The sequence below is a fragment of the Pseudorca crassidens genome, chromosome 9, assembly GCF_039906515.1.
Source record: "Pseudorca crassidens isolate mPseCra1 chromosome 9, mPseCra1.hap1, whole genome shotgun sequence".
NCBI lineage: Eukaryota > Metazoa > Chordata > Mammalia > Artiodactyla > Delphinidae > Pseudorca > Pseudorca crassidens.
In genome coordinates, this window is record NC_090304.1 from 49,733,782 (window position 1) to 49,756,978 (window position 23,197).

The 23,197-nt window shown below is 40.7% G+C and overlaps 1 protein-coding gene across 7 annotated transcripts in view; it reads left to right on the top strand.

Moving 5' to 3' along the window:
• Positions 1–349: 349 nt before the first annotated feature.
• The window catches only part of NUP98 (nucleoporin 98 and 96 precursor), a 103,665-nt gene continuing 80,817 nt past the window's right edge, over positions 350–23,197 (top strand). For 6 of the 7 annotated variants that reach the window (XM_067750153.1, XM_067750154.1, XM_067750155.1 and 3 more), the window contains exons 1-7: positions 350–506; positions 13,973–14,067; positions 16,981–17,082; positions 17,190–17,366; positions 18,917–19,056; positions 20,721–20,828; positions 21,880–22,060. In XM_067750153.1, coding sequence (XP_067606254.1) covers positions 13,992–14,067; positions 16,981–17,082; positions 17,190–17,366; positions 18,917–19,056; positions 20,721–20,828; positions 21,880–22,060 — 784 coding nt within the window. In that variant the 5' untranslated portion in view covers positions 350–506; positions 13,973–13,991. The remainder of the gene's footprint in view (positions 507–13,972; positions 14,068–16,980; positions 17,083–17,189; positions 17,367–18,916; positions 19,057–20,720; positions 20,829–21,879; positions 22,061–23,197) is intronic. The other variant, XM_067750156.1, reaches the window with a different exon arrangement.

A 23,197-nucleotide genomic window follows, 5' to 3' on the forward strand; every position in this document is an offset into this window, starting at 1 on the left:
ATAGCGTCATCACTCTTCTCCCCTCCCCCCGCCCGATGTAGCCACTCACCAGCCTACCTCTAGGGGCCCTTGTGACGTCACGACTCCCTCCCAGCCAACCGCGGCGGCAAGGGGCCGTACTTCATGTCCCTCCCACTGCCCCTCCCGCTTCCTCCCCCTAATTCCTTCCGTCCCTCCTCTTCCCCCTCTCCAGTCTCCCAAAGACAGCCCTCACGTTCGGTTTCAAAAGACTCTAGGTCCAATGCATAACAGGGTGGGCCTAGAGTGGCGGCGGTATCTGCCAATGAGCAGGCAGCGAGGGCGGAGCGTCCGCAGCGAGCCTCTGACGGCAGGCGGCGTGTGACGCAGTCGGGCCCTCTGCGCGCTGCGCCCGAAGCGGCGGTCGGTAGCGGAGGTGGTGGCGGCGGTGACGGTTTTGTGGCGGCCGCGCGCTGCTCTCTGAGCGGCGGGTGGCAGACGGGCCTAGGCCCTCACTCCTGACACTTCCCGTCCCCCACCGCATCGCGGTAAGTCGGGAGCCGGGGTGGTGGCGGCCGGGGACCGGCAGGCTCCACCTCCTCTCAGGGCGGGCGGGTTCGCGGGGAGTCCCAGGCCCTCTCCGCGCCCGAGTCTCGAGCCGGGGCGCGCACCTTCTGCCCTGAGGGAGGGGGCGGGGCCCGCGACCCTGCGGCCCCGAGGCCCAGCTTTTCGGGCTCCGGGAAGGAGTCGCTATCGGTGGGATCTGGGCCCTGGGGTCTCGCGTTGCAGCCTACGTTGAGGGGCGTCCCTTTAGCTGGTTGTACTCATTCATTTGCCGGGCGGTGGTTAGGTGGGCCGGCCCTTTGCTGGGGCAGCGCCTTGAGACCCTGAGTACGGTTTTCCCAGCACTTCTCTGACCATCGTGCGGGATGGACTTTATGTGCCTTGGCTTCTCCAAGGGGAAATTTGCAGCCCCAGGGGAGTGTGAGTGCGTCGGGAGTTTGTTACCTTTTTAAAACAGTATCTGAGAATTAAGGTCGGTTTAATGGAGTGAAAGTTTATTTTCTGTTCTCCCACGTGTTCCACGTAAAGCTAGACGAGGTGAGGTTTTTGAATTACTATCGCCATAAGGACCTTAGAAATTAAGCCAATCCCCCTACTCTACGTTAAATGCAAGTGCTATAGGTGGAGAAACCGAGGCCTAGAGAAGAAACAGGATTAGCCAATGCTACATCTGACTCAGTGTAGAAATTTTTCTACTACACTGCCCGCCCTGGGTGTTCCAGCCTCCCATTACTGAGGATTCCCTTTGGAAGAGTGGAGGGGTTAAGGTAGGGACATGGATAGTTAGGAGCAGACCTAGTCTTCAATAGCGTTTCCGATTTAGTTACTACCAGCTCTGTTCGTGGTAAGGCAGACGCTTCATTAGTTCACCTAGACTATGAGAACTAAACTTACAAGTTGGTTAAAGAATGTTAGTTATGTTATGTATTGGAAATGAATCGATAAAACTACATGTCATTGGCTAGTTTCCTGTCCCAGGTCTGAAATTTTTATTTGTGACAGCTGCTGGGGACTCAGAAGAAAGAGTCCAGTTAATGAACTACAGCAATATTGCAATAGAAAACCAGAAATATGGACAAGATTTAGAAAGGTACACAGCAGTCATTTTGTATTTCTTGTACCTCGGAACTCATAACGCCTCTCTTACTGAATTCGAAAATTGTAGTAGAATGAAATGAGAAGATTAAACTATTTTGGGAGAAGAAGCTAACTGGAAGAAAGAAAGAAAAGAGCAGTGATCATCCCCTGTGACAGTCTTATAAATTCAGAAGGAAACACTTGTTGACTGAGTGAGTGACAGATGGTGTGTTTGGAACTTGATCGAAGAAGTTAGGATATTTAAAAAACCAGAAGTTGGACAGGAAGGAGGTACTGGGAAATAATTTGATAAGGTTATTTTTTGACTCTTCATTGAGATTTGATGAAGGCCACTTTGGTCTGTTCACATAAGTCAGATCGTCACTTTCCTCTTGTTTAGATGACGAAGCAAAAACTGAAAAATGTATGTAAGAGCAGAAGAGAACTGTAGTCTTAATACTAAGAGGTGAACAGGGTATGTTTTCTGTGACATGTTCTCTTCTGGGAAGCCTTTCCTGGCGTTCTTTCCCCTGCAAGCTTCCATAACACTTATTTGATACTTCTATTTATAGCACAAATCATTTTGTATTTTAGCTGTGTCTTTTTATTAGACTGGTAAAAAATTTTTGACTTTGTATTCAGTTTGCTTAGCACAGAGTAGGCCCGCAGTAAGTGTGCTTGCCTGAATGAATAAACAGATATGGAGGAGTTAAGCCTAAAAATAGTCTATGAAGAGGCTGGGTATTTGTGTACTCCTGAAATACGGGGCCCAGATAAGAGGACCCATACCATTCGTGTGATACACGGTACTTTGGTACCTGACTTTATTCATGTCCACTTGCTCCTGGATAACTAAGAACAAGCACAACTTTTAGGGAACCAAGTTCATAGCTTGGAAAAAATCAGTAATATTACTTTATTGTGATTTTTTATAGTAGCAATTAACCTTAGGAAGAAAGGGGTAGTAGTACTGATATTTAATTTCCAGTAAATAAAGAGCACATCTGCAATTATGCAATTTGTCCAAAGTTTAGGAGATTAAGAAATTTAGAGATTTACCAGTAGGTATTAGAGACAAAGTATGTAAACAGCGTTTCTTAAGAACTTGGTGCATTCTGTGTGTTTGGAATTGAACCTAAGTATTTGGCATTTGTGTATTGTAGTATTTTACCCATAAAGTACTCATAACACCCCCTCCCTAAGTTGTAACAACCAAGAATGTCTCCAAACATTGTCACATGTTACCTGGGAGGCAAAACTGCCCCTGAGTGAGACCACTGCTCTAGAGAAAACGTTCCCACTATTTCAGTAAAAAAATCTTACCTTTATCATGTCTGGTCTATGCTTGTGGAGTCCGCTAATAAGTTGCATCTGGTTGAAACTGTTCTCGAAAACCCTTAAATTGTCAGAATCTGGTATGGGAAGCTGAAAAGCTAAGAGTCCTAGAGTCACTTTCTTTAGTTTCTCCTTTCATTTCTGTGGTAACCTCCCTTCCTCTGAGATAGGAGAAATCAAAGTCCTGTTTGAAAGGAGATAGGTTGTTGGGTAAATAGAGCAATATTTATTTGTTTTTGTGGAAGAGGGCAAAAAAGAGCTTGTAGTTGAATTGATACAATTAAATGTGATGCTCTGTGATTCCATTCTCTTTCCATTTCACTGATACACGACCTGCCACGTGAATCGGAGGTCTTGTCCCATTGTACTGACTCTGAGAATTTAATAAACACTGAGAATTATTTGCCACATTTTAAGAGTTTGTACTTAATTCAGTGTACTGCGAAACAATTGTAATTTTTTAGTAGAGAAATAAAAATGATTTCTTAAAGTATAGGTCTAATTAGCTAAGTCTGGTACTAATTGTTAGTTTAAGCTGGGAGGTAGTAGGGTAAATTGGAAGGTGTGAAACTGGAGTCAGACGATTAGAAGGAGGCTCTAGCAATGGTCTAGCAGTTCTCAAAGTTTGAGGTCTTGGGACTCCTTTATGCTTTTAAGAATTATTGCGGACTCTGAACAGCTAGAAACTGAAACTAATATTTAAAAGATTTATTGATTTAAAAAATACTCTTACGAAAAGTTACTAAAAAATTTAGTGACAACAGTGGCATTGTTTTACATTTTTGCAAATCTTTTTAATGTCTGGCTTAATAGAAGATCACTGAATTTGCAGATCTTTTGCATTCAGATGGTTGGTATGTTGTTTTAGTTGAAGTATGTGAAGAAATCCAGCCTTATACAGATATATAGTATTTGGAAAAAGGAGTGTTCTAATGACCTCTTCAAATAATTGTAGATTTCTCCTTTGACAGTACACTCAAACCTTCTTAAAGGTTTGTTGCAACATGGAATCTGAAACCATATCATTGAACTTTTGTACAATGTTACATTAAAATTCATTGGTCTGTCTTGCACTTTGAATGGGTGTTTGTTTACCTGTGCATGATTTTATGACATTATATATTGGTCATTAGGAATCATTGGTGCACTGAGTTACGCAGCTCTTCCAAATGTTGACAAATTTACAGTTGCTAATATTTCCACCCATTTCATCAGATAAATCTTTTAAGAATTGGGAAGTTGACAAGCTCATAGTGGTGTACACAAGTTTTCAATATTCCAATTTTCTCTTCAAATCTAAGTAACCATAGTTTGTCATTTATTCTTTGAAATAAAAATGGTGTTCCATTAAAAAAAACTTGGTTCAGCTTTCTACTCAAAAGTAATCACCCAAGTGTTTTTCCTTGGGACAGCCATTGTATTTCAATATGTAGAAGTGCTTTTGAGTACTTCCCACTTTGTCCCCCCAAATAATCACACAGTATTGAAAAGATGTGTACTGAAATGTCAAGCGTTAATACAATCCATAATTTTTACTGCTCCATCAAGGACATTTAAGTGAAAGTGGATTTTTTTTTTTTGCGGTATGCGGGCCTCTCACTGTTGTGGCCTCTCCCGTTGCGGAGCACAGGCTCCGGATGCGCAGGCTCAGCGGCCGTGACTCATGGGCCCAGCCGCTCCGCGGCATGTGGGATCTTCCCGAACCGGGGCACGAACCCGTGTCCCCTGCATTGGCAGGTGGACTCTCAACCACTGCGCCACCAGGGAAGCCCGAAAGTGGAGTTTTGTGTGTGCTATAAGTGGGTGGCAGTGAAGAATCCAATGAGTATACAGTTTGGGGCCGTTGTCTTGTTTCATGCTCAGGTTCTAGGTGTAGAGGTCAGCACAGTTTTTTTAAAAAGGCAAATAATATCTTAGGATTGTTATGAAAATGGTTTTGACTTCTTGGGCCCCCGAACAAGGTCTTGGGGACTTCTAGGAGCCTTTGGACCACAGTTTGAGAACCACTAATCTAGGGCAATGATTTTTCACACTGGTTCATACAGCTGTAAGCTTCTTTGAAAGGGTCAGCTGATGGGGTTCTACTGTGCCCCCACCCCTCTTTACTTCAGCCAGGGCAGCTTTTGTGCTTATGTCTGTTTTATGGAGTGGGTTCCATAGCTAACTATTTGAAAACCACTGATCAAGGGAAGAATAATCGAATGCCTGAATTAATCTGTTCAGGAAGGGAACAGTTCATCCTCCTTGAATACGTGTTGGAGTCACTCATCATCACACCTTTGTTTAGACCTCCATGTGCTTCTTTTACACAAAGATTACTAGTATCAGCCCCCCGAACCCTTCTTGCTGGAATAAGCTTCTTAAGAAATAGGCAAATGGTTTTGTAAATTAAAAAGGTGAGTAGTTGGGAATGAGGCTAGAGATGTGAAAGGAGCAGAAGTGAATGAATGATCCAGAGTGACTCGGTATATTGTGTGGGGAGGTAATTGTTTTCATTGTTTGCAGTGGTGCTTTACAGTTGTGTTAAGTGGTCAGTAGATGACACTGAAGTATTGGGAAATAAGTCATATTATGTATGGAGTTCTAGCTAGGCATTGATCAATCAAGGTTTAGAGTGGGGGGAAATTATTACATTTTTCTAATTAAAAATATTGTAAAACTAAACACAAACCTGCTTTTGAGGAACTCTAGTTTGAGACAACTTTGTCCTCCTAACAGTTCTTTGGTGTAGGCTGTATAATCCCTATTGTTCAGATGTATCAACAGAAATTGAGATCTGAGGTTGAATATCATGACTTAACTACAATTACACAGTAGCAAGTAGCAGCGGTTTTTTATTCCTCTTTTACCTTTTTATTTTGAATTAATTTTAGATTTACAGAGAACTGCAAACATACTAAGTGGCAGAGAGTTTTTAATATAGATTTGTCTCTAAAGCTAATGTATTCTTCACTACTTCAGTTTGTAAAATGAGTGTTATGTTAAGGGGATGAAAAAATGCTACTCAGCACTATGAGGAAGGAGCTGTATTAGACACTGTGGATTATTTCAAGTTAATTTTACACACGAATGGGAGAAATGAAGCAAAATCAAGATGCTTTTTACCAGGGCAGCAAACAACTCATATACTCAAGTGGCAGGTATAACAGCAAATATATTGCATAACTAAAAACAGCTGGGAGGCATTAGTTTATGTAATAGGGGTTGGAAAGGGGGAGGGGGAGGGGAAGTATTTTTATACTGATAAGAGTCTGATGGGTCTAATCTGGGACAGTCATGTGAAGCAGGTGAGGCTTGAGCAGCAATTTTTAGAAAGAAAAGGGAACATAGTATTTAGAGAGAAGAATGAATGTTCTAACAAGGGGAATGGCTTGATCTGGGGATTAATCATAGGAAGGATACTGTAAAACAAGTGGATAGTTTTGCTGGGCTATATTATTAGGTGATTAAGATTAGGCCAATCTCTTTTACCTGGAATTCTCCCCAACTCCCATCCCTCCTCTCTCATCCAAGGCAAAAATTAGTATTTTTCTATTCAGTTTATCTGTGATGATAATTCCTGTCTTTTTAAGTACTTTTGTGAAGATTAGATGAGAGACTATATGAAAAAGTACTTTGTAAGCTGGAAAGTACTATACTAGTCCATTTGTGTAACAGATATTTAGTGTTTTTGCTCTTTACTGAGTTTGATACAAAGGAACTCAGTGAAGTGGAAAGAAAAAATTACTTCCCATTTGTGTGACTTTCTGTTGTCAGAGAGCAGCAAGCTTGCTTAGTCATTCAGATAGCACTTAAAGTTGGCAGTTGACTGGGTGTTACCATGTTTCAGGGTCTGTCCACCACTTTTCTGGAAGAAAACAGTTTTGTCATTGTGCCCAGAGTTCACAAAGCTCACGAAAATTGGACATCAGTTTATTGAGCTTTAGTTGGGACGGTGGGAGAATACTGGACTACTGTTAACCTGTCATTAAGGCTACCTCTTTCTTATATCTCACAGTCTGAATTATTAATTAGAAGATTGAGCATAGAGAACAGTAAATTTAAGGACATTGTCTCTTTCTGTATAACACTATTTCATTTTTATTTTTTCTTTCTAAATATGTCTTTTTTTAATTTTAAAGGGAAATTGAATAAATTGAAATAGTTGAAAGACACTTTTATTGGGCTGCATTGGGTCTTTGGTGCTGTGCCTGGGCTTTCTCTAGTTGCGGCGAGCAGGGGCTACTCTTCGTTAAGGTGCACAGGCTTCTCATTGAGGTGGCTTCTCTTGTTGCAAAGCACGGGCTCTAGGCGTGTGGGCTTCAGTAGTTGTGGTGTGCAGGCTCAGTAGTTGTGGTACATGGGCTTAGTTGCTCCGCGGCATGTGGGATCTTCCCGGACCAGGGCTCGAACCCGTGTCCCCTGCGTTGGCAGGTGGATTCTTAACTACTGCTCCACCAGGGACGTCCCTCTAAATATGTCTTACACCAAAAAAAATTGCAACGAGTGTAAGTCAGTCCGTCCATAGAGGAAGTGGTTAATCTTTGTAGGAAAGTTCATAGAAGCCACGGTGATAACCTTATGAATTGTCAGTCCCTGAGAGAGATTACCTTCCTGGTGACTAGAACTCCCATGTTTGCCAGAGAAGTGTCTCTTTCTCCTGATAGTGCTGGATCAATACTGCCAAATTTTGGTCTTATAGGTTCCCTATTTGTAATGAATGTAAAGTCATTTCCCTTTAGTTGTCAGTGTTCTTTCTTAAGGAGGACTCTAGGAGCATAGCTTCTGGAGTAAATAATAACTTTGTGGTCTTCGGCAAGTTATTTCTGTCTCAATTTCCCCATTTGTAAAATAAGGATAAGAATAACTACCTTATTGGAGTTTTGGGAGGTTTATAAGAGAATTCATTAAAAAGCACTTAGGACTTCCCTGGTGGCGCAGTGATTAAGAATCCGCCTGCTAGGGCTTCCCTGGTGGCGCAGTGGTTGAGAGTCCGCCTGCCGATGCAGGGGACATGGGTTCGTGCCCCGGTCCGGGAGGATCCCACATGCCGCGGAGCGGCTGGGCCCGAGCCATGGCCGCTGAGCCTGCGCGTCCGGAGCCTGTGCTCCGCAACGGGAGAGGCCACAACAGTGAGAGGCCCGCGTACCGGAAAAAAAAATTAAAAAAAAAAAAGAATCCGCCTGCCAGAATAAAGACGCAGACATAGAGAATGAACTTGAGGACACTGGGAGGGAGAAGGGTAAGCTGGGACGAAGTGAGAGAGTAGCATGGACACATATACACTACCAAATGTAAAATAGATAGCTAGTGGGAAGCAGCCACATAGCACAGGGAGATCAGCTTGGTGCTTTGTGTCCACCTAGAGGGGTGGGATAGGGAGGGTGGGAGGGAGACGCAAGAGGGAGGAAATATGGGGATATATGTATAGCTGATTCACTTTGTTATATAGCAGAAACTAACACACCATTGTAAAGCAGTTATACTCCAATAAAGATGTTAATTTAAAAAAGAAAAAAAAAGAATCTGCCTGCCAATGCAGGGAGCAGGGGTTCAACCCTGGTCCGGGAAGATCCCACATGCCTCGGAGCAACTAAGCCCGTGTGCACAACTGCTGAGCCTGCACTCTAGAGCCTGCGACGCAAGTACTGAGTCCGCGTGCCTAGAACCTGTGCTCTGCAACAAGAGAAGCCACTGCAATGAGAAGCCTGCGCACCGCAACGAAGACTAAAGAAAGCCCGCGCGCAGCAACGAAGACCCAACGCAGCCATAAATAAGTGAATAGAATTTTTTAAAAAAAAGCACTTAGAACAGCCCTTGGGACACAGTAGGAACTTAAGAATTAGCTAGTATTATTTACTCTAGGAGGGTTTTAGTTTGGGCCAGGTTAATGTATTTGAAAGGATAAAGACTTGAATATGTGCTATTCCTTTAAACTTGAATGAATTTAGAAGTTCCACACATTTCAGTCTCTAGGATTACTTCTTTCTCTTTTTTGAATAGATTTTTTAATGGAAATAGAGAGTTAGTGCAAATATCTGCATCCTCTAGATCTTTTGTTATTGTTAATAGAGGAAGTAAACATTACAGAAAAGTTTGGGTCCTCTGAATCTCTGCCCCATGCCTCATTTCCCTTCCTCTCCCCAGAGGCAACCACCTTCATCTATTTTAGTAACCAGTCTCCCTCTTTTACTTTTACTATGTATATATGTATCCATAAATAACAGTGTATTACCTTTTCTATTTTACAGAAAGAATCTGCCAAATGTGTCTTTTTCAACTTCCTTTTTTTCATTAAACATCTTTTACTTGGAATAATTCTCATAGGGTAACTTTGTTCAAATGTTCTGGTGGTGCCTTACTCTTGATACACCATATTCTGGGTACATACTTAGCAGAATGCTCTGATTCACTCCTTTAATTGGGTAATTTAATGTTAATGACATCACTACATAATAAACTGTTAAGTACATTTATTATATGTTTATCATATGAGGGAAACTGAGCTTGGTGTTGAGATACAAGGCCAGATAGGAGAGGTACACAAATAACCCATTCTTACCTGTGTACCTTTCTTATGCTTTCCCTCTCTTCTCTTTCTAATCCCTTAAGACCTAGTTCGCATTCTAAGTCATCAGGAATTTTTCCTCACAGTTCTCGCCCATTTTCCTGCCTAATTTTGACTTCTTACTTCTTGGCAATTACATGCTCTTTGAGTTCTTAATGTGTGGGTTCTTTCTCTGATTATATCAGAAGTTACAAACTCAAAACCTGTTGGGGCCAGGCAGCTGATGGAGATGAATGATACTGGGTGGGTATTGTGGCACATTAGAGTATGGCTATGACCAAAAGAGACAGTTCCTACTAAGCTCCAGACTCTTACTGCCATGAAGTGATTATAATCCTAGTCTGCTTAATCATTTTTCTGACATATCCCTATTTTAAATGTTATCAGCTAGATTGACAATATATATGTATACATAAACATTTCAAAATACATACATACATATGTATGTGTATAATATACCGTGTGTGTGTGTGTGTGTGTGTGTGTGTATGTATGTATGTATGTATGTATGTATATATAACAGGCCAAAGAAGTGTCTGGTGGTTGTATCCAGCCATTGTGTGATCTCTTCCCTTTAGCAACCTCTGAATTAAATGATAAATTCTACCAAGAATCTTTCCTTTCATGGCTTCCTTTTGTTGTGAGAATTAATCTAGCATAATTTTAAGTTAGAAGGTACTTCTAAAGTAACTTGATCATGGGACTTCCCTGGTGGTCCAGCAGTTAAGACTCTATACTCCCAGTGCAGGGGGCCCCCGGTTCGATCCCTGGTCAAAGAACTAGATCCCGCATGCTGCAACTAAGACCCGGTGCAGCCAAATAAATAAATTTAAAAAAAAAAAAAGTAACTTGATCATTTAGGCTGTGTTTTAAAGGCACATTCGTGATGATTATCATTAATTTGGAAAATGAGTACATCTATGTTTCAGACCCATTGTTACATTTTGGGATAGTAAACAAATGGTACTATTCCTACCTTAGAGGAGTTGATTACGTATTGAGGGGATCGTTGGGGGAGGTTGAGAGGTTGACTTCCTTGGGAAGCAGCCACTGACTTGGAGATAATCCTGCATGAGTTTTATTAGAGAGTGAGCTTGGGATCACCATCTGTGGGAGAGAAGGAAGCAGAAATGAGCTGAGGAAGAAATTGAATTGTGATCTTAATGAAGGCCTCAGCCAATCCATGGAGAGTATGAAGCTAGAATCACCCTTCAGAGTTACCCTAAGGTGGAGCAAAGGTGCCTGGCTTTTGGATATGGTCTATCCTCCGGAGATGATCTGACCTTGGGTGAGGCAGCTCTCAGCTGTTCTGAAGAGGGCCGACAGCTGAGGGCAATCTTTTGGTAGTACTTCTCAGCAGCTGGGACAACAAATCCTTGAGTCCCAAAGGGAGATCTGTGTAGTTGGTGTTATCACAGGTCCACTATAGAGTCAAGATAGATATGTGTAAACAAATCATAATGTGCCATGGAAGCCCAAAGGAATGACTAATTGCTAAAGGGAGTTTGAGAAGGCTTATAGAAGAGATGTCATTTGAACTAGGTTTTGAAGAATGAATTAGTACGTTGTTTGGTAGGGGCGATGGGTGGGGGGCATTTCTCATGAGTCACTGACATTTCATAGCATATTCAGGAAATTGATTTGTTTGAAGAGCAAAGGGTTTAATGTATTAGCCATTCTTTAATTTCTAACGATCATGATAAAAATAATGAGGCTGTTTCCAAAATCTTGGTTGGCTTCCATGGTGATAGTTTTTAAAAAAACACTTAGAATCCCAGTGTGATCAGGCTTGAGGCTAAACCAGGCTCATCCTTGCCAGAACCAAAAAGATAGGCTGAGCTTGAGTGAGAAGCTTTTTTTCCAGGAGTCTAAATTGGATTTGGTCCCTGTATTGTCCTTGTTCTTGGGTCTGGAACAGATGAATTTCCTTAATATACAGCACATGTTCTTTTTTTTTTTTTTTTTTTTTTTGCGTTATGTGGGCCTCTCACTGTCGTGGCCTCTCTCGTTGCAGAGCACAGGCTCCGGACGTGCTGGCTCAGCGGCCATGGCTTATGGGCCTAGCCGCTCCGCGGCATGTGGGATCTTCCCGGACCGGGGCACGAACCCGTGTCCCCTGCATCGGCAGGTGGACTCTCAACCACTGCGCCACCAGGGAAGCCCACAGCACATGTTCTTGCTTGTTTCTTAGTATCTTCCATCCTAGGATTGAAGGTGTCCATGGGAAGTCAGAGGTTAAACTGGGGATCTACCACTTATCACTTCTTTGACCTTGGGGAGACTTGCTAAACACCTGATCCTGTTTTCATACGATCCTTTTAGGGTTGTTGAGATAATATATAAGGGCTTGTAAACTGTGAGGTGTTTCTCAGGATATTTTATTACTACTTAAAATCCTTTGTGGAATATATGTGTGATACTAGGTTTTTATGTTAGGATAAGACTGTTTAAAATCAAATTTTGATTGCTAGAAGTTGTGGATTTGGTCTGTAGAACCTAGTGCCACTGAAACCCTAATTAACACTAAAATCTTCTATATGAGGACAGATTTCATAGAGAAAAACTATTAACTAGGCTTTTGCATCCTGACATGTCAGCTGTATGGAAGATGTCAGATTTACACGAATAGATTGCTATTTGTGGGGTCAAATAAGAAAACAAATGGCAGATTTAGCATGATAACAATATTACAACTCAGTTTTTACCTTACTGGTGACAGGTCAAAAAATTTAGTCAGCAGATAAAGTGGATTTAGTTGGGGCTGTGACCCAAGACTGCAGTGTGAGAGAGAGTACAATCAAAATGAGTTGGTCCAGACATCTGACCCCTAGCATAACTGCCAATTCTGAATCAACTGTTGAAAAGCAAAGCAATAGTACTTCCAAGAATATTTCCCCTGGAAGGGAGAGTCACCAGTTAATATGGTAAAGGTCCAGTCTGTCACTTTGTGACACCTGATAAATTGGGAAGGCAGGAAACTTCAAGCAGATCTCATTACTGAAAGAGAAATGATGATTACCTGAAATATAGCCTCCAGTTCCAAGGGAATGGATTAGAGTCACTTGAGGAGCCTTTCAAAATGCAAATGTCTACATCCCAATCCTGGACATTTTGGTTTCTGACTTCTGGAATGGGGCCTAGAGGCTTGTACTTTGAAAAGCTTGCCATCTAATTCTGATGTGGCCTTCTTGAACCACTGGTTTCAGTGAGCTTTGTTTAATTGAAGGAGTTATTAAATTCCTGGATGTTAGGATAAAGAACTAAGTGCTGGAATTTTTTTTCTAGGGGAACACAGGGGGCAGAATATTGCTTTCTATAAAAAGCATTTCTTATTTCACCTTTTTTCCAGTGTTGCACAAAATGTTTTGGATGTTAGAATACCAAAGTGCTAATGGGACACTGGAATATTGTGGGTGGGGCGCACTCCTCAACATGTTATTGATACGTTTAATTCTATTATATGAATGAGGCATATGATTTTACTAGAAGAAAAAAACTACTTCATTATGTGTAAATAATAAAAAAGCCATCATGCCTGTTATAAAATCCAAACAAACATGATTGACTATTTTCTGAGTTTTCATATTTAAAGTAGTTTACTCATTATTTTCTTGTCTGCTGGCAGGTAAGTGGTAGCAGATGTCCTAAGTTTAAGGAAAATTTATAGAGGGGGAAAGTGTTTACTTCTTTAGTAAACTATACCTTTACCTTGTTTTCATTCAGATCTAGGTGGGGGAAGTCAAACTTCATTTTTGTACTTGTTGGAACTTTGGTCCAATTCATTAAGTGTGCCTGGGTGTATAGTTTGGATACTGGAGGGGACTCATTCATATGCAGTGGGGGTTTTGACCAAAGGTTTTCTGTAATATTCCCAGAAGAAGTAGAAGATAGATAAGCAGGGGACCATAGAGAGTAGTGTTAAGAAGTAATCTCAAAAAGAATGTCAGGGCACCAGAATCTCTGGGATTTAGAGATGGGAGGAGGAGGTGTGTGTATAGTTTGAAGAACAATATTACATCATTTTATATACAAGCAAATGGGGGGGAAACTTTACAATGCAAACTGTTGAAACTAAAGCCTGACAAAAATTTTAGCTTCTCAGGTGGTTGGGATAAGAGAATATCCTTGTAATTTTTAATGGGTATTCTGCATAACTTACTACGTGGGACATACCAAAATCTGGTATAGTAGACCTGAAATCTTTATTAAAGGGGGGCTTAGGTTTTTCAAAAAGGTCGAAAAACATTGTTTTAAAGGGATGGTTATTGGTGGGATATGAAGTTTAACTTCACATTATGGTACTAATTCATTTCAGCTCAACTTTACAAAGTCTGTTTTATCATATAGAGTTTTAGGATATTGAATGAGAGTGAACGTTATGCTATAGTTTGAATAGACCTAACTAAATTTGTAGAATGATATATTTTTCTGAAAAAAATTCCATTGCATTCTGTGGTCTTTAAAAAGTGATAATTTTTTTCTTCTTTCCAGCTTTCTGAAGATTTCGAAGATGTTTAATAAGTCATTTGGAACACCCTTTGGGGGTGGCACCGGTGGCTTTGGCACAGCTTCAACATTTGGGCAGAGTAAGTTTTAAAAAATAACAAATGAGGGAGAAAAATCTTCAGCTATTATTAAGAATAAATCCACTCCAGTAGTTTTAGATAGGAATTAATTTATGCTTTGGTCTTTATAATAACTTTGAAAAATGACCAGGATATGATCTTGTTAAAATTTTCTAAAAAAAAGAGAAATAAGTTCTGAGTTTTCATGGTTTTCTGATCATCAGTAGAAGGTATTTAAAGTATTGTTATTAATTGGCTCTTTTGGCAGAAATTTATAATTTGTTACTAATTTTCAGACCAGGAAATCCTTTTTTAAATATTGGAGTCTAAAATGCAATTATTGGGACTTCCCTGGTGGCCCAGTGGTAAAGAATCCGCCTTACAATGCAGGGGACACGGGTTCGATCCCTGGTTAGGGAACAAAGATCCCACATGCCGCGGGGCAGCTAAGCCCGCGTGCCAGAGCTTGCACGCCTCAACTAGAGAGGCTGTGTGCCACAAGCTGCAGAGCCCACATGCTCTGGAACCTGCACGCCACAACTAGAGAGAAGCCCGTTTGCTGCAATGAAGAGCCCACGAGATGCAGCAATGATCCCGTGTGCCGCAACTAAGACCCAACACAGCCAAAAATAAATAAATAAATCTTTAAAAAAATGAAATGCAATTATTGAGGGACATCCTGGCAGTCCAGTGGTTAAGAAGCCCTGCTTCCACTGCAAGGGGCCTGGGTTGGATCCCTGGTCGGGGAACTAAGATCCCTCATGCTGCGTGGCCAAAAAAATAAAATAAAATAAAATGCAGTTACTGAATAACAGCTCTGAGATTTGCTCTGTGAATAAGAAACAACGGTTAAAATGTAAGAGTCCCTAATTCCCACCAGTCCTCTTGAGATCCATTTCCCCTTCCATTCCACATGGCACTAGTTGTCTATAGCAACCCTTACTCACTTTTAAACTTTTTGTTAAAAATTTATACTTAAACACAAAAACAGAAGGAATGGTATAACTAACTCTCGTGTACTTATTTCCCAGTTTCAGCTATCAGCATTTTCCCGATCTTGTTTTTATCCCTCTCTCTCTTTTTTTTTTTTTTAACGGTACACGCGGGCCTCTCACTGTTGTGGCCTCTCCCGTTGTGGAGCACAGGCTCTGGACGTGCAGGCTCAGCGGCCATAGCTCACAGGCCTAGCCGCTCTTCGGCATGTGGGATCTTCCCAGACTGGGGCACAAACCCGTGTCCCCTGCATCGGCAGGCAGAGTCTCAACCACTGCGCCACCAAGGAAGCCCTGTCCCTCTCTTTTTAAGTGGAGCATCTGAACAGTTTTTTAATGGAAATCCCAGGAACTTTAATTCATGAAGATTTTTAAAAAGCATAACTACCAAACCTCAATCATTCCTAACAAAAATATTAGAGAAAATTTTTACAAGTGACCCCTGACCTTTTCTTAAACTATTTTATATATCTAGGTCCTTGATTTTTAACCAAGAGTGCCCACCAGGTGGATTCTTAACCACTGGACCACCAGGGAAGTCCAGAGTCACTTTTTTTTTTTTAATTAATTTATTTATTTTTGGCTGAGTTGGGTCTTTGTAGCTGCATGTGGGCTTTCTCTAGTAGCGGTGAGCAGGGGCTACTCTTCATTGCCGTGTATGGGCTTCTCAGTGCGGTGGCTTCTCTTGTTACGGAGCACGGGCTCTAGGCACGTGGGCTTCAGTAGTTGCGGCACACAGGCTCAGTGGTTGTGGCTCATGGGCTCTAGAGCGCAGCCTCCGTAGTTGTGGCGCACGGGCTTAGTTGCCCTGCGACATGTGGGATCTTCCCAGACCGGGGATCGAACCCGTGTCTCCTGAATTGGCAGGTGGATTCTCAACCATTGCGCCACCAGGGAAGCCCCCAGAATCACTTTAAAAAAAAATTTTTTTTTTATTGAAATATACTTGATTTACAATGTTGTGTTAGTTTCTGGTGTATAGCAGCATGATTCAGTTATACACACATATTTTTTCAGATTCTTTCCCATTATAGTTCATTTTATAAGATATTGACTACATTACTAGTTCCCTGTGCTATACAGTAGGACCTTGTTGTTTATCTCAGAGTCACTCTTGGAGGTTTGTTCCCGAAATATGTATATCCCATCATAGAACTATGGAATTAGAATCTCTGGGATTGGAAGTTGAACATGTGTATTTTGAAAACTTCCCAGGTCATTCTGATGTGCTCCTCTAATTAAGGACCATTCATCCCAGAGACTGTAGAGTGTACGGTGTCTGGAGAAAATTTTAACAGTTTTTTGTTTCTTTTGTTTTTTTTTTGTTTTGTTTTTTGGCTGCGTTGGGTCTTCGTTGCTGTGCGTGGGCTTTCTCTAGTTGCGGTGAGCAGGGGCTACTCTTTGTTGCGGTGCGCAGGCTGCTCATTGCGGTGGCTTCTTTTGTTGCGGATCACGGGCTCTAGGCACATGGGCTTCTGTAGTTGTGACTCGCGGGCCCTAGAGTGCAGGCTCAGTAGTTGTGGCGCACGGGTTTAGTTGCTCGGCGGCATGTGGGATCTTCCTGGACTGGGCTCGAACCCGTGTCCCCTGCATTGGCAGGTGGATTCTTAACCACTGTGCCACCAGGAAACCCAAATTTTGATTATTTTTGTCTGTAGTTCATAGTAGCTTGGCACTTTTTTTTTTAAACCTATCAACATCTTTAACTTATTGAAAAGTTATAAGCTTTTTAACTTTGTTTCCTTACTTTACCCAGGACAATGAATAAAGTGTGGCTTAATATCAGCTCTGTTATAAGTAGTCTGATGGAATTTTGAAAAAATAGTTTTTGGATTAGACCAGTGGTCCTGTTCAAATGCAGAATGTTAAGAAATATTAACATCCTCTTTCATTGGGCCACCTGGTTTAGATTTTATTCTGACCCTGGATTTTGCTTTATCAGATACTGGTTTTGGCACTACTAGTGGAGGGGCATTTGGAACATCTGCATTTGGTTCTAGCAACAATACCGGAGGCCTGTTTGGAAATTCACAGACCAAACCAGGTAGGGGCTTTATTTGGAATACAGTTGGTTTATTCATAGCTGGTATAGGGCTTCACTAAGTGACTCCAGTCTGTTTAACCCTTTTTTTCCCCTCTCTATCTCTTCAGGAGGCTTATTTGGTACCAATTCATTTAGCCAGCCAGCTACCTCCACAAGCAGTGGCTTTGGGTTTGGCACATCAACAGGAACATCAAACAGCTTGTTTGGAACTGCAAGCACAGGGACCAGTCTCTTCTCATCCCAAAACAATGCCTTTGCACAAAATAAACCAACAGGCTTTGGGAGTAAGTAGTAAATCATTGGATTTCTGCATCTAACAATTTGATTTGCTTATTGAATGTGTTCTCTCTTCTCCTTTTCCCTGTGTTCACCCACCTCCTTTTCTCACCACATAGCAAAAACATGGGGAGAGGAAAACTCAAAATGATATTGAAAAGTTTAATAGGCTGGAAGGGAAGGGGTACATCTCTTCAAGAATGGAAGTCTGAGGGGCACTGGTATTTAAGGAATATGCAGAGGAAGAGGTACCTGATATAGAATGACCAGAGAATAAGATGAAAAGCCAGGTCAGAGTACTGTCATAGGTGTCAAGAAGGGAGAATTTCAAGGAGAAATATGTGTAGTTAACTGTAGTATACTGCAGGGGCACCTTCCTGCCTTTGTTTCGCTTTTGGTTTGAAGAGACTGAAGCAGGAATGGTAAGTACTGGATGTGACATGGTTACTCCTCCATTCCTTAGCCATGGCAGGTGTTTTTAATTGATGGCTTCTTTCTCTTTAAGTCTAAATGTGACCCAGGGATACTTCACCACACAGTTCTTTGAGGCAGAAACACTGCTAGTTGCACAGGTGTGCCCTGTGAGTTGATGCCATTCCCAGCACTGGTATGGTAGAATAAGTAAGTTAGCCAGCTATCAGTATTTTACAAAGGGAAAGTTGTTTGAGGGGATGTTGAAATATTTAACCATGACAATATAAAATGCAATCTAAAATACTAATTCAAAAGACATATGCCTATTTACTTTATATATTAGGACATGTTTTTAGAAAAGAAATAGTATGATTGCCAGTGAGAAATCACATTCCTCTTAACTTGGTATGAGGATGTCACTTAATATTAAATATTGGCAAATAACTTTGTATTGCTTACTGCTATTTCTGGTACCATATGTGTAATTTCTTTAGAAGTAGTATCTTATATTTTGAAGAATACATTCCTTAGATTACAGTTAAATTCTCTGTTATGTGTTTTTTTTTAAACTCAGCTATTTGGGAAAGTAGATTTATTTCTGTAAATGACCAACATGCCTACTAATTTTTCTAAATTATTTTTCTGGGTGAAATTTTATATTAACCTATGTGTGGTTACCCTAATGGGACCATTTGTTTGTTTTAAACGTTTTGGTTATATGTGGGTGTTTGTAATAATATATGTAAATAAAATATACTGTGACTCTTGTTCAGGTCTGTTGTGGTAAGGCATTGTCAGAAAGACAAGTTCATTGAGCATCTGGTCTTACCAAGAGAAATAAGATAAAATATTTAATGAAACAATACTATTTCTTCTAACTTGTTGTTTAAGTATGCCCAAGGACTTTACAGACACTTAGCTGACTAAAGATTCAGATTTTGTTTCACGTCAAAGTTGTGAGCCTAGAACTGTGTGTGTCTGTATGAAATATCTGTTTGAAGGTACTTGCTAGGGAGATTGGAAAGATAGAAAACCTGAGGATTTGGAAGTAATGCTGCTCTAATGCCACAGGCCAATTCCAAGATAGCTTACAGATTCTTAAATTCTTTACTGTTACCATCCCATTTTTCTTTCTAATTTATAGATTTTGGAACAAGTACCAGCAGCGGGGGACTTTTTGGAACTACAAATACCACCTCTAATCCTTTTGGTAGCACATCTGGCTCCCTCTTTGGGCCAAGTAGTTTTACAGCTGCTCCTACTGGGACTACTATTAAGTTTAACGTAAGTATTGTCTTTCGATCTTTGTGTAATATTTTTGTCTCCTGTATGTTTTTTTGTAGGAGGAATCATAACATTTCTTCTCTTTCCAGTTATGCATAGCTTAGTCTCACTCTTCCTGAAATATGTGTTAAGAACAATATCTGGGAATAGTTGTATAGTAGACAGGAAGAGTCATGAAACATAAATCTAGATTATAATTTATATTTGAATTATGCTCAAACCAATTAAATTTGTATTCACAAGGTTGATTACAGTAGTAGTTGATTACAGTTCCCTGATGGCTTAGTGGTTAGGATTCCAGGCTTTCACTGTCGTGGCCCGGGTTCAATCCCTGGTTAGGGAACTGAGATTCCACAAGCCTTGTGGTGCAGCCAGAAAAAAGGAAATATCAGGTTGAGCTTGTATTTACTGTGTTCATAATTGGCCTCTGAATCGTCAACCATTCTTTACAGAAGTAAAGAAGGAATGATGGGGCAAACTGTAAAAATCATTGAAAATAGGGCCTCCTTAAGGAGCTGTATGGAATAACTCATCAGTTTCTGTGTGCCAATTAGAAATAAAACTTTTGTGGTGAAATGACAAAATGAAGCAAATGAGTTTTGTGTTTTCTTCAGCTTTTTTGAGAGAAGTTGGATGGAGGGTTAGAATGAAAGATTCTGTTTATGAAAATACATGGAATACCACTTGATGTAAGATACTACTTGATGTGATTGTTTTGGAGATACTTAGGATAGGCTGGCAGTGCAGTTAGTCTAATGGAAATCTCTGGCAAATATAGGGATTGGCAAAACTTGTTAAAATTCTTCCAGAAAATGAAGAATTTCTTAGGCAGGGTGTTGAATTCATAATACTCAATTTAGAATCCTGAATTTAAAATAAAGTTAAATGTAAATGATAGAGAAAAATACTGTGTGTTGTCTCTTAGAAAGTACAGTAATTGAGAAAACTAACAGTACAAGTAGGAATCTTTTTTTTTTTTTTTTTGTGATATGCGGGCCTCTCACTGTTGTGGCCTCTCCCGTTACGGAGCACAGGCTCCGGACGCGCAGGCTCAGCAGCCATGGCTCACGGGCCCAGCTGCTCCGCGGCATGTGGGATCTTCCCGGACTGGGGCACGAACCTGTGTCCCCTGCATCGGCAGGTGGACTCTCAACCACTGCGCCACCAGGGAAGACCCTAAGTAGGAATCTTTAGTTACCTAGTGCCTTTTGCCTCATAAGCTTATGGGGGAAAAACCAGGCTTCCATATTTCATAAATGCAACAATAGTCACAAAGCAGACACTTCAGAGCAGAGTAGGAATTAGAACTCAGAAATAGAGGTTTAAATGTATATATTAGGTAAATTGGATAAAGCTTCCCTTATGCATATATTATTAAGTGTATTTTAGTAGATAATTGAATGGCTTCGTTATGGGATTAATCCCTGGGTTTTTGATAACTGTTTCTGAGATTGACTTATGCAGATAACCTTGATACAGGGAGAGATCAAGAATGCAGTGTATTTAATCAAGCACTCTTAAAACTGTCCCGTTAAGTAAAGAACCTAGGGGACTGGTTATAGAGTTCAGTCGTTGAAGAATTGTGTCTGGGAGAGTAGGGTTATAAAGCTTGAACTTAAACGTTTTCTTTAGACTTTCAGATTTGCCTTTATCTTCCTTTGCAGCCTCCAACTGGTACAGATACTATGGTTAAAGCTGGAGTTAGCACTAACATCAGTACCAAGCACCAGTGTATTACTGCTATGAAAGAATATGAAAGCAAGTCCCTAGAGGTCAGTAAAATGCATTACAGAGTATCACCCTAACCTTTTGATTCTATTGGGAAGCAGCTTTTTAAAATGTTTTTGATTATTTTTTAGGATTTATGTAAAAAATTAAGATTAACCAATTTTTTTTCATTAATACATTATTTATAGATATTTGTTGTTTTAGGCAAGGATGATATTCAGCTTGTATGTACGGGTATAGTTTTACTAATAGTCTATTCTGATTGGCTGTTGCTCATACTACACTGGGCAGTGTGTGCACATGCATGTGTTTTTAGTAAACTCATGCAAAGTCATAAGTGTGCAACACAATAAGTAAACCATTATCAGCATCCCTGATGTCCCCTTTGGGCCCTGCCCCCAGAGTCACAATCCTCCCCTTCCAAAGGTAACCACTATCCTGACTGCCCATGTTTTGCCCATTTTTGAATTTTACGTAGATGGGATCTTATATTACGTACTCTTAAATCTGTCTTTCAGCATTGTGATGTTTATCCATGTTGTTGTGCGAAGTTATAGGTTGTTCATTATCATTGTTGTGTGATAGTTCGTTGTACATTTTGACTGTCATCTCTGGTTGTTGCTGTTGCTTCTTTTACATCCCAGACTGTGCTTGCTTCTTTGGAGTATACAGAAACACCCTTACTTGTGAGACAAAACTGTTAAACTTTATCTCTTCTTTTCCTGAGTTTTCTGAATTCCTCAGAATCATCCATCTTTTAATCAGCTAATCTTTACATTTGGGGTGGGAGTAGATATTATTGTCTAAATGAAAGTATTATTGTCTATAGAAGAAAATTGAAATTAAGATGTGGTTGGCTGGTCCTTTGGCCTGTAGTTTTATGGTAATTATGGTATGGATTTTAATGTCCATTATACACTGTTGAAAGTGTTTTTCTGTAATGATAGTAAGTTAACCATTCCATAGTTTTCTGTTTTTTTAATCATGGTTCCTATGTGAACATAGAAATTGAATACTAAATGCAAGTATTATTTAGCCTCCTAAATAATTTTTTTGGCTGCATATTAATTTGGAATATGTTTTCACTTACTCTAGGAGCTTCGTTTAGAGGATTATCAGGCCAACCGGAAAGGCCCGCAGAACCAGGTGGGAGCAGGTACCACGACTGGCTTGTTTGGGTCTTCTCCAGCCACCTCCAGTGCAACAGGACTCTTCAGTTCTTCCACTACAAATTCAGGCTTTGCCTATGGTCAGAACAAAACAGGCTTTGGAACTAGTAAGCACTTGACATCATGTTGGGCCATATTGAGGAGGGACAGATAGCTGAAAGTAAAACATAATTGTCATTTTTGTGCTTAAGTGCTATGGAGAAAAATGATTCAGGGGTGCTAGAGGAATAGGAAATGCCTGGTATGTTTGTGGGGGGTGGGGAGAAATATAGTATTAAGTGCAGATGATTAAGAAGGGCTTCACTGATAGGTGGTGTTTGATCAGTGACCTATCTGAAGAAGGTGAAGCATAAAGCTATACAGATTTCTGGGGGAAGAATATTCCAGCTGGAGGAAACTAGAAATCTAGAAATCCTGAGTTTTTGCTAAAGGGGAGAGGACAAGGGGAAGTACTGGAGGATATAGGGGAATATATGTATGTGTGTGTGTGTGTGTGTGTATATATATATATATATATATATATATTTTTTTTTTTTTTTTTTTTTTTTTTTTTATTTTGCGGTACACGGGCCTCTCACTGTTGTGGCCTCTCCCGTTGCGGAGCACAGGCTCTGGACGTGCAGGCTCAGCAGCCACAGCTCACGGGCCCAGCCGCTCCACAGCATGTGGGATCCTCTCGGACCAGGGCACGAACCCATGTCTCCTGCATCAGCAGGCGGACTCTCAACAACTGCGCCACCAGGGAAGCCCTAGGGGAATATATTTTATAGGCCTTTGTGGGCCAGTGTCAAGATCTGAATTTTTATTTGAGTCAGGAAGCCATTAGAAGGTTTAGATAAGTCATGTGATTATGAATAAAGGATCATTCTGAAGGCTGCTGTATTAAGAGTAGATTGTATGGGGGCAAGGGTGGAAACAAATCAGTTAGAAAAGCTGTTGCCCTATCCACATGAGAGATGATGTGGCTTGCAGAGAATGGTGCTATGGTATGGTAAAAGTGTCAGATTCTGGAGCCAGTTTGAATGTAGAACCGATGGGATTTATTGATGGATTGATTTATGTGGGATGTGAAAGAGGGGAGTCTAGGATGATTACTAAATTACTTTATAAAAGTGTTACTTTTGCAAAAGTAATATACACATATGATTTAAAGTTCATGATATACAAAAACGTACATATCCAAAGGTCTTTTCTTTTTTTCCCCCTTAGCCACCAGTTTGCTTCTGTAGAAACAAGCAAAAGTT